Source organism: Ictalurus furcatus, chromosome 11 (assembly GCF_023375685.1).
Source record: "Ictalurus furcatus strain D&B chromosome 11, Billie_1.0, whole genome shotgun sequence".
NCBI classification, from domain to species: Eukaryota; Metazoa; Chordata; class Actinopteri; order Siluriformes; family Ictaluridae; genus Ictalurus; species Ictalurus furcatus.
Genome location: NC_071265.1, coordinates 28,182,044 through 28,198,883, shown reverse-complemented (window position 1 = coordinate 28,198,883; position 16,840 = coordinate 28,182,044). Strand labels below are relative to the sequence as shown.

Genomic DNA, 16,840 nt, shown 5'->3' with positions numbered 1-16,840 from the left:
GTTTTTGTGTATATCTCATACTAAATAGTTTTAGATCTTCAAACAAAATACAACATAAAACAAAAGTAACCAGAGTAAACACACAATAGTTTTTATTTTACATTTTTTTTTATTAAAGCAGAAAAAAGTTATTCAACACCTATCACCCATATGAAAAACTATTTGCCCCCTTAAACTTAAAATTTGGTTGTGTCACCTTCAGCAGCAATAACTGCAACCAAACTTTCAGACTTTTACTTACTTCTAGGACTAGGATTTACTCCTATGCTTTGGATTATTGTCTTGCTGCATAATCCAGTTGCACTTGAGTTTCAATTTACGGACTGAGGCCCGGACATTCTACTTTAGGATTTTCTGGTAGAGAGCAGAATTCATGTTTCCCTTAATTATTGTAAGTTGCCCAGTCCCTGAAGCAGCAAAGCATCCCCACACCATCATACTTCCACCACCATGCTTGACCGTAGGTATGATGTTCTTTTTGTGGAATTCAGTGTTTGGTTTACACCAGATGTAACGGGACCCCTGTCTTCCAAACAGTTCCACTTTCTACTCATCAGTCCACAGAACATTCTCCCAAAAGATTTGAGGATCATCAAGGTGTGTTTTGGCAAAATTCAGATGAGCCTGTATTTCAACCACCTTCTTCCTCATCATTTATGGAATTAAAATTTTGCCATAGTGTGTTACTTGATAAGACCTTTTAACCAACTTCATGCTGTTGAGAAAGTTCTATTTAAGTGTAGATTTGATTGAACAGGGTTTGCAGTAATCAGGCCTGGTTGTGTCTCGTCCAGCTGAACCCCATTATGAATACAGTTTCATTGATTTGGGGAATTAGTAACTATAGGAGCAAATACATTTTCACACAGGCCCAATTGGTATTAGATAACTATTTTGCTTCAATAAATAACATTATCATTTAAAAACTGTATTTTGTGTTTACTCAGGTTGCCTTTGTTGTATCTTAGATTTAGGTTTAATTTCTGAAACAATTTATTATGAGTTATGTACAAAAACAGAAGAAATCAGATACTAAAACAAATACGATTAAATACGAATACTTTTTCACAGCACTGTATGTTTGATAATATATTACACAATTTTCGGGAGTTTTATTAACTGCTTGGTATTGTTTTTCTGCTTCAGCTTTTGATGAAATGAAATGAAAATTTTATTGCACTTTTTTGTTACACAAATCCTTTCTGTAGTTTTCATTTCAGTTCATTATAATGGCCCTGCTACAAAAACTAATGTAATAAGTTACAATAAATAATATATGTAAAATGTTTTATTATTCATTTATTTTCACATTTCAGCATTTATCATATGTTGTTCAAATGATGTCACATGAGTTTACGTGTGATTTCAGGACATCGCTTGTTGAAATGCACTTATTACTTATTAATTAGCACTTTTAATTGCATTAAAAAGATATGATTATATATGTATGATTATAAAGGATATTACCAGCAGTTTGCTACAAGGTACACCTACCTACCTAGTAAATCTCCCATTTTATCAGGTAAACACTTATGTTGGTTCTCTTTGTTCTTCTATTCCTTTTCTTTTAATTCTCCTCTTTTTAGATTCAACCTCTATCCAACACTATTACGTTCTTCCTTCTTTCAATATGTTTAAGGTCTGCATTGCTCTTGCCAGCCCAAATCCTCCACAGAGTCTGGCTTCAACTGCAGATCAGGAAAGATGTTTCCATCCAGCTGGTCCAAAACTGCAGGTCTTGTCAGCTCTTGTTTTAATATCCGACCAAAATACAGCCAAAAACCTTTCCCTTTAATATTAAGCCCAGATCCGAATGCAGAACATGTTCTGTTTATACCAGTATGTTATTAGATATTGGATATATTTCTATCTAAGCTATCCACCAAAGTGAGGAAATTGAAATTCTTTAGTTTCAACCGTTGTGGTAGGTCACAGTTCTTGTGTGTAATGTGTATTGGATATACAGTACATCTTGTTTTATTTAGAAACTCTGGGGGAGAGACTAAGTAGGAATCAGAGGGTGAGTCAGGCTCACAAAATGGTCACGCTAAATTATCCACCTGTCTAATTCTGTCCAGCTCCATCAGAACTTCTCACCAGACTAAACAGTGTGAAGGAATTGTAAGCTTTTTCTCAGTTACTGCCCATCAGACCTTTCACACACTGACGGTGACACTGACATGGTCACAGCAATGTGTGTGTGTGTGGTATTGGTGGAAGTGTATCAGGTGCCCAGTATTGTTGGAGTCTACTGTTGCACCTTTTATACACTCATACAAGCATCTCACACACTTACAACACAGTCTGCTTTAATGATTTTTTAAAAAAAGTGAAGCGTACTATCAAATACCATACAAGAATGAAAAGGGAGTTAATATGACTCCTAAGGGAAAGACATTTGCTGCTTGAGGAAGTGACCATTAAATATAGGAACATATTTAAAAAACAAATGCAAATGCTGTATTGTGTTAATGATTGTAAAAGGGAACAAATGTGTTTGGGACATTTAAATTAAAAAAAGAATGAAAGCAGTGTCTGTGCTGAGGCAAAAACACGCTGAAAGAACATCACCAAAAGGTATGTTGATGTGCTTGGAATGTGGAATTGCTGGCTTGGGTGATTGAGCACTTTGTGGCCTACAGGTGGCAAATTGCTGGAGATCTGCTTTGTGTGTGATTGTGCAGTCTGTGCAATCAGTAGCACAAGGAGAGGTTTAGAGCCTAAACCCCTCACAGCAAGCTCAGCATTTTCAGCCGTTGTCTCCTGCTTTAGTTACACACACATGCACACACCATGGCCTTACCAATAATTCCATTGCAAACTCATTTGAATGCACGATTTGATTTGCAGCTGTTCACTGTCAGAAGAAAAGGTATTGTTCCGATTTTATTCATCAAAGTATAAACAATATGAATGTACAACATACAACTTCCAGTTATGCCCTACTAAAGCTCCCCCAATGACAGTTCGTAAAATCCCAGGTCATTAATGTTTTGGGGGGACACGTAAACGTTGTGCCTCCACATTTCCCGTTGGAACAGTAGAAATTTACTTTGGCTTTAGACAGCACATTCCATCTACTCACATGCATAATTAATCCACAAGAATGCACATTCTCACACACACACACACACACACACACACACACACACACACAAATGGCTTAACCCTAACCCTTGCAATAAGAACATGGTTAAAACCGACACACCAGGTAGTCTGTAAAGGTGGATGAGTTTCATAAGAAGGTAACCTGTCATCTCTCTGTAAACCCGTGGATTCTGAAGACCATTCTGAAACACGTTTAGGACAGAACAGATCCCAGATGCTTTTACCTCTCTCATTTCTTATTTGTGCTTCAGAGTCACATTAATACCACCAGCCATCACAGCAGGAGACGCCACGGATGCCACGTCTCACTCAAGAGGAACTGCACCACAGATTTCTCTCATACGTTCTGTTCTGACTAAATAATGAATAAATCTTCATTCCGTCTTCTATTCTCAGTTTTATAGGCTAGGATGGAAACATGACGTAAAACATTGTCTTTGCCCAGAATCTTTTTTTTTTTTTTTTTTTTTTAAAGTTGCATTAATCTGAAAACCAGATCACACCACAAACAGACATGGAATAGGAAAAAAACCTCAGCATAATGTCTGGTAGTTTCTGTGGACAATGTTGCGATGAAACACATGAGAGATATGATTATTACAAGTTGGATTATAAAAAGGTATGGAGTCACACACACAAATTTAATGAAAGTATTGTTTATACAGACTGAAAGTCGTAGTACCAGCTCAGGCATGTACAAGGTGTTGCCCAGTCCCATTTGACTAGGCTAAGAAGTGGAAGCTAATGTAACCTAATAAAGTTGTTGGCCAGTGTTTTATTGTTTTTTCCCCCAATATATTAACTACTTGGTGATGTCTTGTGCTAGCAGGAGAAAGGCTTGGTGTTGGACTTTATTTTGCTTAGTTTCATCAATGTTTCCACGTATCGGTTTATTCCTCATTCTGAAAAGATTTTGCATGACAAAAGATGCTTTGTAATCTGTGCATGCTGATTAACCCATCTAGTAAAAATTGACCCTCATTCTGAGGCCTGTGCTTTGCAACCAAAGCCAATGTGAAATGGACATGAATGGGGCAAGAAAAACATTCGGGTTTAACCCTGAAGTCAGGCATCCCTTTTTGATGCCACTCTCGTTAATCGGTGCATTTCCTGTAGAAACTCATTCCAACTTTTTGGTTTGGACTGACTACAACAAAATAGTCATCGTCATAGTTAAAGTTGCTGTATGTAATTTTTTCTTGAGCCAATTTTTTAAAAAATGGTTTTGCTTTTACTATTGATCACAAATCCAGCAACTAGTGGCTCATCCATAGGGTCAAGTGTGGCAGAGCAACACCATTTATATCAGCCATTTATAGCCAATGTATATATACATATATACTAATGACCTCTTTTGAGTGACCAACGATTTTAAACAAGTTATAAGACAAATATAAGCTAATGTTCCATGGAATTGCTCGCCTTACTAGATATTGCACAATCGCACTTAGCTTCCACCCAGTGGTCAAAAATGAGATGGCAGCAAGTACTAATAGAGGTCCATCCCGGCCCTGTGCCTGCTTTTCAGTGAAGGAGGAGCAGTGGACAGACAATTAATGACAGACTGTGCTAAACATTCCGTTTCTACAAAGATCTTGTTTTATAGCAAATAATCCAAATTCAATCTAATCCATTTTCAAATAAAAGTTAAGTGAAAGTGCAGACAGTGGGTCAATGATTAATCATTCCTATTGTAAGATATATTGCAAAAATTGGAAGAGAATTAACTATTCAAGGTACAGCTCAACTACATCAGCTTAAAACAAGTGGGGGAAAAAACCACCTTTGCGATTATGTGCATATAGTCTGACTGAAGTCTACTGTAACTATGAGAAGGAACACTATTGCAGTTCATGACTGTGTGTCTTGGTTATTTCCACTTAAATGTTGAACTCTAGAGCATGAAAACAAGATGAGTGTGTGCATGACTGTAGTAGAGCAGCAGAGAGAGTGAAAGAGACTGCTACAGGTAAGCATTTTTAGAGTTGTACTTATCTTAGTACAGATAAATATGATGGAGTGTAAGTGATGAATATGAGATTCTGTTAGAGATATGTTTTGTAAACACAGAAATGGCATGCTGAAGAACTTGCTTCAGTCAGCAAAACCCATATTTAGCTTGTTCATATTTAGTGTTTTCCTGCCTGCTTGAACAGGGCAGTTTTGACATGTGGCTAATCTACAGTCTTAGAAAAACTAAAGCAGTGGATCTCAATCTTTTTTCAGCATGGACCCCTAGAATACTCCGGCAAGTGCACGTGGACTCCCCACATAATATGTCTATATTAATATACAGTATAATTATAGTATATAATGTATCATAAAAAAATATACGTAAGTCATCTATACACATTTTCATAAATCAAATTATATACTGCTTGCTATTCACATGGCTTTAACATGAACAGTGACATTTCTGTACACTGATGTTAACGTTTCATTTTACCCATCTGTGGTAAAATGTTCACACATTTTATTCATACAGCTTTCAGTTTTCGATATACCAGGGAAATATTTTTTTAAATATATAATTTTCTAATACCTAACAGAATAATAGCAATTCCTTGTAATAGATTTATACTGTTACTGCTTGTGAAATGATATATATGTGTGTTCATCAAAACCTTGTGTGCTATTTGCTGAAGGCTCTTATCTGGTTCTTACAGCGACTGATCCTGTTCAACTTGCCTCGTGGATCCCTTTTGGGGGAATGAAACAAAACCTCACACATAAAAAAAATAAAACCTCAGTGAGAAGACACCATATGACTATCACACAAGTGCGCAGCAGATGACTCAAAAGTCTTTATTTAAACAAGGCCATAATTCAGAAAATAGCAGTGAAACAAAATAAAAATGAAAAAGAAAAAGTCAACAGTTAATATATGTTACGAGTGAAAATTCGAATGATCAGTGATTAGGAAGAAGGTGATACAGTTGAAGGTGAGGCTTATGCGGAGTAGCTAGAAATGTGCCAATAACACTGTTATGATGAACATTTCAAATCATCATCAGCTTTCTGTTAAATTTGGGTCAATATTTTGAGCAAATTGAAGAGAAAAAAAAGCAGCACTGCACATGCAGAGGGCAATTCCAGAATTAAATACAGACGGAAAAATGCTTTTACTTTAATACGTTTTTTTAAACCATAGTGAAATACATTAATTTATTAATTCATCTTCAGTAACCGCTTTATTCAGGTCAGGTTGCGGCGGACACAGATCCCTGGCACACCAGGGGTGACTACATTCTGGATGGGACCCCAGTCCATCACAGGGCACCATGTACACACATTGACACACTCATTCACACCTAGGGGCAATTTAGTATAGCCAAACCTTCGGATGTTTTTGGGAGGTGGGAGGAAACTAAAGAACTCAAAAAAAAAAAAAAAAAAAAAAAGGAACATACAGAACTCTGCATAGATGGTAATCTGAGCTCAGGACCAACCCGGGAGACCAGAAGTTGTGAAGTGTAAACACTACCTGCTGCACTAGTACAATGTTGTAATAATACTGTAATCTGAAAAAAAGGTCAGACAATTGTTGCTATATTAAATATTTATATTCACACATACCTAGTTGTGTCATTAAAAGTTTTTTTTTTTGTTTTTTTTACAGTTTTAAGAGACTTGACATAAATACATTGGAAATAGCTCTGTCACAAGCTGAGCTGCTTCTGTGCGCACACCCATCATGATGTTTTACTGTATGGTCATTCAACACTGCATGGTCTTTCACATCACAACACTTTACATGGACAGCAGTAATCTAATTTCTGACCTTATTCTGAATAAGACGATATTGTGATTAAGGTGTTTACATGAGTCGCTTTTAGAATATTCCTTTAATGTTCCCGTTTTACATGTTAAAGAACATAAATCGATTAACAGCACACGTCATTACATCCCCACATAACGCCGTCCGACGTTCCCTCCAGAGTTTCACGTATCGACATACAGTTTGTCTTCGTTATGGGACCGTGTACAGTTTCGGGTGTTTTTATTTTTTATTTTATGAAAGCTTAAATGCGGTTAATTATTTGTCATGCTGTACGTGCAAATAGACGACTGCTTGAAGCCACGGGCTGCGTCCCAAACCACATACTTACCTACTATATAGTAGCTGAAATACGTGTATCTCGCCTACTATATAGCAGGTAAGTACGCGGTTTGGGACGCAGCCGTGCTCTCTTGTTTGCTGTTAAACGGTTGAGCGTTGCCATGTGTGTACATGTCCTGTCACACGATGCAGTGAAAACTCCCACACGACATTAATGTGATTAAGGTGTGTACATGTCTGTAATACACTTCAATAATGCGACTAAAACAGGAGTACTCCACTTGTCTTAATTCCATTTGTGTTTACTCCGAGTATGACTTTAATCGGATTACGGTAATAAAAAATTCCTGTTTGCATGGTAGTTTCTTAATCAGAGTATTATGTTAATCGGGTTAATATTGAATTATTGTTGTCCATGTAAACGTACTGACTGTCTATTATGTGGGTTAGGGTTCAGTGGAACATTTTCAGTGGTTGAACTGGTTCAGCTGCATTGTTGCACATGCTGTTGTTTGACATTCATGTCAGTAAAAGCTCGGCTTAATGAAAACTACTCGAGTCTGCTTTATTTTTGACTGTATAAAAGTATATTTTCTGATATTGCTAGCATGTATTATATTATTTTTTAGCTGCATAAAACTGGTATTGTATTGGTGACATTTTTCATATCAGCAGCTCCTTCAATATCATATAAGTTATTGAGAACGCAACCAAAACTTCTCCCACACTGTCGAAAGGAAATACACTGCTGATGGTGAATAAATTGTGTCTAAATAGCTTGTCAACATGCTCCAATAATGTGTGTGTAGAAAAATTTACTTTCTTCACAGCAAAAGCCAAATCACAGTTGCCAAATGATATCATATATTTCCAGTCTAAAACACAACTCTACTTTTCAATACACACAATGGATAAAGTATTTCAAAAACGTAACTCTTAACACACAGAAGTCATTCATGTCAAGGTTTAGAATCATAAATTGGATCCAGCAAACAAACAAACAAAAAAAACCCTCTTGGAGACTGAGAGGTATGAGACATGAGCATTGCTTTAAACTGATAGAACAGCCTGATCAGTAGGATATCACTTTCCTCTCACTCCATGTCACTTTTTATCATGGAGGTCAGGTTTGCCGGTCAGGGCCTCACCTGAGCTTGGTATTCAGTTTCTCCATGGCTGCTTGCCGCTCCTCTGCTTTCTGCTGTGAGCGCCGCAGGACATCTCTGAGTGTCTGCAAGTGGTCCAGCGTGTCCACCAGCTCCCCACGCACTGTCTTCATTTGACTTTCCAGCAGCTGTGTGCGGTGTAGAGAGTTACGCCGCTCTCGCTTACTGCGCTGCACCTTCTCCTCCAGCTCAGACACTGATGGAAAGGAAAAGACAGAGACAGAAGAGTCAGATAGAACTTGCATCACTATTGGCTCCTTTAAAAGCTATGTACTCAGATAGTATTCAGATTTACTTGCTGTTTCAATTACATTTAATGTAATTGAATGCATTGAACCCGTGGGAAAAGCTTCAGAATGGTGCAAATATTAACACACACACACACACACACACACACTTCCAGTACTGACTTAATAAATAAATTTCAGACTCAATTCACAGATATCAAGCAAGTAAGTGTCCATTAAACAAGCACAAAGAAAACGGACACAAACCCATGTTGTCCTCAGAAGTGTGTTTTTCTGTCCCCGTCTCAGTCTTTTTATCCATCATGCTTTTGGTCTCCTGCAGCATCTTCTCCATCTGAGCCAGCTGTGAGGCTTTGGCTCCACTGGCCCTGCGGATCATCAGCAGCTCCCGCTCCTTCTCACTCAGCTCACCACGAAGCTTATTCATGTCCTCCTGAAACTGGCTGCACGTCCAACACCCATACACACACACACACACACACTCTCTCTCTCTTCAAGACTCACAGGATGCTGGTCAACAAATATTAGGAATAAATAAACAGAGGAGTATCATGTGGAAACACGACTCCAAGCAGAAACTGTTACTGTTCATGCGGCAAAGCAAAGCAGCTGGTACTGTATCGTTCTATCACAGAACATCACTGTACAATGTGGTATATGAAGGATTATTATTACACCACTTCTGATCTAAATACTTAGCTGTACCAGTTCTGTTAAGTAAGTCCTCCAAATTTATAAGGTCTTTTACGACACTGTTGCTGTCCTTTTTAACCATCCCTCTTTGGTTGAAAATGCCTTCTCCTTATATACACCTCGAATTCAAGCCAGAAAACAAACAAAGACAAACAAACTGTGATCTAACGGTCATGAGATCTGCCTCATACTCGTCCTCCGGCTAACTGACCTCATTAACCCTAAGAGTTATCAGGGACACAGAACACACACATCTGAGGAAAGGTTGACCTTTTGTACCCCACAGTATATTACTATATTTTCCATGGTTTTGTTTTCTATGCATTCATAGAGCAAAGTTATTTTAAAGCTTGGATGTATTAACTGTATAAACAAATGAAGACAATGAGACTAATAAGTAATGCTTAAAAGTATTTACTGTGTGCAAATCTAGTACATTTCCAACCTAAAAGCCAGTGTTCATACATGTTCTATAAAATGAAATTCTGGAACTTTCAAGGGTTATACAAACATGGACTACACAAGAGATTTGCCAAAATTAGTACAAACACATTAGACAGTAATGTAAACTCACTGTCTAAAACAATACACAACTATCCGATATGAGACACAGCTATCGTCCCAAAACAGATTTTAAAATAAAAGTTCAGAACCCTAATTAAAAATTTTTTTTATATATATATATATATACATATACATACACACACACACAAACACTCATACACAGAGAGAGAGGGAGTTTACTCCGCCCCTTCGCTACAGTGTCTCTGTGCCGTCTCCTCAGCTTCCACAGCTCTCTGCCGTGTCCTCTTTATATCGCTGGAAGCTAATCCCTTCTCTTTTTCAAGCTGTTGCTCCAACCACCTCACTTGTTCAGTACAGGCATATGTTGTACATACAGGTTTATATTTAGCTGAGTATAAAAACCAAATGCCAAACAAGATGTTTCTTCAAAGACAACAAAAGGTTGCCTCTAGTGTAAAACGACAGCTGCTCAGAAACGTACATTGGTTTGTCACATGAAGTACCAAAACCTCTAAAGCCCACAGTGAGTGCTTCATTTCAACAATAAGGCTTATTATAAAGTTAAAATAGAGATGTATTGAATTTTAAGAACTGGGCTAATTTGGTGTCCTATCTGTAGGGTATGTCAAAGAGGCACACTTTGCTGATTCAATAGAGACTTTGTGTATCTATCTGTGAACACACAGTGGACAGACAAGTATTGTATATACAATATATTACAGACTATAATATACTAATATTTTTCCACATCCATCATATTCTGTGACTTTCCTTAGCCTAATGTTTAGCAGTGCTACTCCAGCAGTGACAGGAAAGTACATTATTGTTACCTTAGTACTACCATAATACTGAAAATGGCCATGCTAGCATTATTGTATCAGACATGGTGATCAAGACAAGACAAGCAAAAGCTACTAAGAAAAAAAAAAAAGAACTGCAAGGTTTTATTGTTACAACTGAACTTTTTTAGATAGTAAAGTTACAGGCAGCTGTTTTCCAGGCTTGACAGAAGGGTTGAGCCTGAAACAGTGCCCTACCCACTATTCACTAGAAACATCAAATTGCATTATGAGTATTCTGTACCTATTAGGCACATCATGAAGCCTACTGTGTCATATTGTGGGATTTTGTGATTGCATTACATATTCTCCACTATGCTATTGGACATGACTAAAAATAACTTAAACTAATGGGATGTCATCTCAGAGACACTGAAGATCAGGACTGGGCAAAGGCTTTAGCTCAGGAAACATTAGAGCACCGAATTACAGCAAAAATTAAACTACAGTGTTGTTTTTAGAGCCAATCGAAACATTAATGAAATTAAAAATCCAGCTACAATAATATAAAACATGGTAAATGAACCTGTGAAGATTTTTGAAGTTTAGGCTTCAGTACTGAGCTTGGGATACTGTCTGTAGGGAGTTTCACTTGTTCTCGATGTGTCTGCATGAACCTCCATAAAACATGCCAGCAGGTAGACTTGTTAAATTTCCCCTAGGTGTGAGTGAGCAAGTCACATTCATCTGGAACATTCCACTAACACTGCACCTGTGTACCTACAGTGTACCTGATTGGCATTTCCAGATTGTCTGCAGTGTTTGAGTAGGTATGTGAACGCGTCCAGGGTGCCCTTGACTTGTGCCCCGAGTTCCCTGAGATAGGCTCCAGGCTCGCCCCTACCCTCTGTAGAATAAGTGGTACAGAAATGGATGGATAGAAGTAATGCGTAGCATTATTCCACCAGTTGACTTTATTGTTAAAAAATAAAAACGTTTTCAAAGCTTTGAAATGCATAGATGTGCATTAGCTGGAACCCAAAATCCTCGCTGCAGTGTCTACGAGGAGCTGCACTTCATCCTGTTGACCACCAGATGCCACTCGCATGCACTGTATTGAAAAAATTAGAGCGATGACCCTCCCAATACATCTGAGAGGAACGCTTCATTGCTTCAGAAAATTTCATTTTGCAGTCACTAAACAAAGACAAGGGCAGAAACACCAGCTCAGAACGTGAATAATGTGTGAGGGGTGTGAGGGTCCATGCTCTTTAAATACTGTGGGAACAGCAACATGACAGTAAATGAAATGTATGGGGGAGGCTGCCCTCCAGTATTTCAGATACTGTATTTTTCCCCTCATGAGCTGAAAGCCGTAATCATCAAGATTAAATAAAAAAAAGGCTTGAAACATTTCACGTTATGTGGAATGAATCTAGAATATATGAAAGTTCCACTTTTTGAATTAAATTACAGGGAAAAAAGAACTTTTCCACAATATTAAATTTTTTTGAGATGCACCTACATATAGCGCCTTTTAACCTTAGTGGTTCTGCAACGCATTTTATACTGTTTCTCATTCACCCACTCACACACCACACAAGGCGCTAGCCTGCCATCGGGAGCAACTTGGGGTTCAACATCTTGCGCAAGGACACTTCGACGTGTGGAGGCACGTGGGCCGGGGATCGAACCGCCAACCCTGCTATCACTGACACTGATGCACATTGATGTGAGCTCTAGCCCTTCACTTATTGCTTCATAGGAAAGGCTCATGTGGGCTGATCTGATCTGTAAAATATGAGTTTGGTTGTACTGTGGTTGTAGAGTGCTTTTGTACTAGGCATTGAAAGTGTGTGGTGGCCAAGAACGTTTTATTCCATGGGGATCAATCTATCATATCATCCCTGCAAGAAGCAACTCCACAGTGTACTTGGCCAAAACGGTCAACTATCAAGAACAGGGCTGTGCTAATAACTGTTGAACCACCTAGGAACAAACAAACAGGTTCAATATAAGATAAAAGAGCTCAAGGGCAAGCTCGGTCTCATTCCAGGCACTGAGTTTGACTGAAAGGCCAAGTCAGAGAGACTGAAGAGGACAACGTCGTCCTGTAGGACACAGGGAAAAGGGCCTGTATGGTGACTCACCCTTCAGGTGTGTACTGTAAGCTGCACTCTTACTTATCACTAAAAAGAATAAAATGTTATTACACTTCATTTACATGCACTAATTCTTATTCCACTAAAGTTGTGTTCAGGGAAATCAGTAAAAATTGAGGGTCTCCAATTAAAAATCGACCTGCCTTGCATTGTTTCTCTTGTTTGGAGCAGTCTCTCACGATCATTGAAAACAGTCACTAATAACCAAACGCCGACGTTGACAAAGACTGATCACGATCCCTATGATGACACCCCCGACTTTTATCCCAAACCTGACTGGGTGCCAGATCCACCAAGCAATAATGATGATGACGATCTGTTACATCCATCTCATGACTCTTGTAAATTAATTATTCTTTAAGAAAATGACCATTTGCTTCAACTCTTTATATGCTTGCTTTAAACCAAGGGCACTTTTATGTCCGAAGAAACCCCACAGCCTTAGCAGTCTTCTAAAATGACTGTTATGAAGGATTCAGTTGAACCGTAAAAGGATTCTGAAGGTCTGATGTTTCGATGCCTTACTCTGTTGTAATTTCTCTATCGATCAGAGGTCTCAGTTATCATTTAGAATGATTAAAAGTTGGGGAACGTCAGACAAATTGTCTTCTATTTCATGCTGTACGTTGTGTCGTACGCCTGTGCAAGGATACACGTTTAAGAAGGTCGCGTCATGTCATTTAGATTAGTACAGAATGTTTATCTGCTTACAGAGAGAAAAACAATAGTTTTTCTGTTAAGGGTTCGTCTGCACATTTGCCAAGACCCTGAAACAAAGCCTGTTTGAACTGCCTCAATCTGCTCCTTATTTATACACAGAAATCTACCATGCCCTGCATATTGCTTGCATGCAAGCATATATATATATATATATATATATATATATATATATATATATATATATATATATATATATATATAAAAAAACACACAGACACAGTATCTAAACCCTAATTTAGTACCTAAACCCTATTGAGCATCTGTGGGGCATCCTCAAACGGAAGGTGGAGGAGCACAAGGTCTCTAACATCCACCAGCTCCGTGATGTGGTCATGGAGGAGTGGAAGAGGACTCCAGTGGGAACCTGTGAAGCTCTGGTGAACTCCATGCCCAAGAGGGTTAAGTCAGTGCTGGAAAATAATGCTGGCCACACAAAATATTGACACTTTGGGCCCAATTTGGACATTTTCACTTAGGGGTGTACTCACTTTTGTTGCCAGTGGTTTAGACATTAATGTCTGTGTGTTGAGTTATTTTGAGGGGACAGCAAATTTACACTGTTACACAAGCTGTACACTCACTACTTTACATTGTAGCACAGTGTCGTTTCTTCAGTGTTGTCACATGAAAAGATATCATCAAATATTTACACAAATGTGAGGGGTGTGCTCACTTATGTGAGATACTGTGTGATACACACACACACACACACACAAATATATATATTTTTCATATTCAGGTTTTTCCATGATGACCATTCTATATATTTGCTAATTATGCCAACTTTTGATCCACGTTTATAACAATAAACAAGGCAACAAAGTATAACCACACATTTTATTACATAGAACAATGGATGTAAAGCACCATACTTACTACATATACTAAATCATTTTTCAAAGCCATTGCCTAACGCTCGTTTAACAGAAAGTGCAACAGGTATACATTTTTAATTTTCTACAAAGATCAAGGCGACACCAAGTAAAACAGTATAACTTATACAAAAAAAATGTCCACATGCAAATCAACATCAAGTCCATCGGTCCACTCTTTGTTAAGTACCTTAGAAGATGTAACTTTAGGCGAAATAAGTTCATGTGCGGACCAAAAAGGTTACCTGGCGTCCCTTAAAAAGACGTAGAAACATCCACATGTCAGTGTAGAGGGAAGAAAATGCAGTACTCCAAAATGGCCTACACAAAAGGATGTTCATCCTTGTCAGTGGTGCGTCTCTAGCTCCACGATGGTCCACTCTCCCAGCGGAGAGGCGGCGTCCTCCGGAGAGAAGCTAGTCACAGTGATGCTGGTGGTCGAGTCCTCCATTGGTGAGATGAGCTCAGCCCAGCGCTTGAAACCTTGAATCTCTTTCTCATGATGAGCAAAGGTCTGCTCGTTCACACAGTCTCGAGACAGGGACAGGGTCTGCTTGATCAAATACTGAGCCAGGTTCAGGTCCTCGGGGACTGGGTTTATCACGCCCAGACTCGACTCCTGCTCACATAGAAGCTGCCGAAGCAAGCTCCAGTCTCGTTCCACAAACTTAGTGCTCTCATCCTCCTCTTCGTCGTTTTCCTTTTTCTTTTCTGTCCCCTCTTCGTCCTGACGAGTCTCGTCCTGAGGTCCTTCCTCGGTCCTGTTCGTGTCCAAGCTTTGCTCGAATGCCTCTCCTACATCCATCTCGTAAATGGGGGACAGGACTTTAGATGGGCGCCGGTCATGTGTGCAGCTTTGATCCGATCTGTCACAACCCTCAAAGTCCCCTAAAAACAATCCACAATACTGCACAATGACCAACTGTTTTATCCATACATGGAGTTTGTTTTTTTGGCTTTTTTTCAGCACAGACTTTTTCACGTTTCATGTTGACCCCTAGTGCAAACCGGTTACTAGCTTGAGCTTCTGTTTTATATGTATATAACCAAAATTTGTACATTTAAGAGAAGTTATTACTTCCTTATTCCCCACTGTCATTTAGTCAAGACGTAATGATCAAAATATTAGTTTGGCCAAGAATTAAATGCACACAATTTCCCCCATATCCTGAACACAGATCATCAGCAAGAAAATGTCTGGTGTACAAGTTTTTTTTCCAGACACGCACAAAAAGCTTAGAGATGCCCGTTTAGCATTCTTGATTTATTAAACCTCACACTCATCTACAGAAAGACATTGTTTAGATAACACAAAAAGTAAGCACAGAAATGTGTCCTTGTCTCACTGAAGAGACTGAAAAAAAGAACAGGAAGTTTGAGGACACCAAACCTGTCCTGACTGACCCACTGCGTTTAGGTTAAGGAGGAAACTGTCCATTTTGGCAAAACGGTCATTTTAAATGACGAGTGGTTTACAATGATCCAGATATGGAGCACGTCAGAACTTTGTGTGATGAAGATTGACAGCTGCCATAAAAGTGATGCACAGAGAGAAACCTACATCACGTGTCTCTTTTATCTACATCTACTCAAACAAAGAAAGAGCCATGCTTTTGCCAGCGCCTGTATGCATAACCCAGTGACATTCAGGCACAGGAGATAATAGTGATCTGGATGCATACATAACTGAGTAGTGCATTTTTTTTTTAAATACAAACAAGCACGCGCACACGGAGAAACAATCTTACACGAAACTTGTCTTTTTTTTTTTTTTTTTTTTTTTTTTTTAAACACTAGATGCAACAGTTTTATCTTTATATTGACAAACTGACAGTTACTGGCAAAAGACAGACTGTTTTTTTGGGTTTATATGGTAAGGGATATGTCTGTGGCAGTATTACAGAGACTGCAATTATAATATAACGTGACAAAAGAGAGACATATGTAGCAAGAGAGTAACAGAACACACTGTACACAAAACTGCAAAAATCTACAGTACACTGAAAAGGAAAAACTACAACACAAAACAGATCTACGCTCAGGAAAATGGTTTCCTACTGACTATCAACATCATGCTCTAGTGGAAATGAAATAGGGGCGGGGAGTATGAATTACAAAAAAAATAAATAAATCTCACACACAAAAAACCAACACACGGGAATTCAGAAATGATGGAAAACAATAGTTAGCATGCATAAATTCCCAGCTGGATCGATTAATAAAGGGACACGCAGAGTATTACTGAGGATCAGAATATCCTCATGCTAATCCCAGGCTAAAATAAATAAAACTAAAATAAAGAAATAATTAAAAAAAAAAAAAAAAAAGGAAAAAAAAGAAATGATGGCTCACACATTGGTACCTTTTACTCACTGCCTTCAGACTAATGTGGCTGCCTTGGCTAGTTTGATAGTCTCCTATGATTATAGGAAGGAAGTTACTGAAGGAGGTCAGCTTTGGCTGAGCCGTGAGTGCATGTCGTAAATCAAGTCAGAGTGCTTGTGTTT

General features: G+C 38.5%; 2 protein-coding genes across 5 annotated transcripts in view; both read right to left on the bottom strand.

Moving 5' to 3' along the window:
• Nucleotides 1–5,712: 5,712 nt before the first annotated feature.
• si:ch73-389b16.1 (clusterin-associated protein 1 homolog) lies at nt 5,713–9,362 on the bottom strand. 2 transcript variants are annotated; one of them, XM_053636300.1, is made up of 3 exons: nt 9,288–9,362; nt 8,829–9,025; nt 5,713–8,530 (listed from the first exon to the last, which is right to left on the bottom strand). In XM_053636300.1, the coding sequence occupies exons 2-3, from the start codon at nt 9,007–9,009 to the stop codon at nt 8,313–8,315; spliced, it is 399 nt and encodes a 132-aa protein (XP_053492275.1). In that variant the 5' UTR covers nt 9,010–9,025; nt 9,288–9,362; the 3' UTR covers nt 5,713–8,312. The 2 variants fall into 2 exon arrangements, with proteins under 2 accessions (XP_053492275.1, XP_053492274.1); XM_053636299.1 differs by having other exon boundaries at nt 8,829–9,354.
• Nucleotides 9,363–14,288: 4,926 nt separating this feature from the next.
• The window catches only part of btbd8 (BTB domain containing 8), a 38,204-nt gene continuing 35,652 nt past the window's right edge, over nt 14,289–16,840 (bottom strand). For all 3 annotated transcript variants that reach the window (XM_053636335.1, XM_053636334.1, XM_053636333.1), the window contains one exon: nt 14,289–15,221. In XM_053636335.1, the coding sequence (XP_053492310.1) occupies nt 14,680–15,221 (542 nt within the window). In that variant the 3' untranslated portion in view covers nt 14,289–14,679. The remainder of the gene's footprint in view (nt 15,222–16,840) is intronic.

Bases quoted from the DNA above. Each gene is read 5' to 3' on its own strand.
- si:ch73-389b16.1 (XM_053636300.1), bottom strand. From the start codon at position 9,009: ATGAATAAGCTTCGTGGTGAGCTGAGTGAGAAGGAGCGGGAGCTGCTG. The intron at 8,531-8,828 runs GTTTGTGTCCGT...CCTTTCCATCAG, and splicing joins CACTTCTGAGGACAACATGG to TGTCTGAGCTGGAGGAGAAG.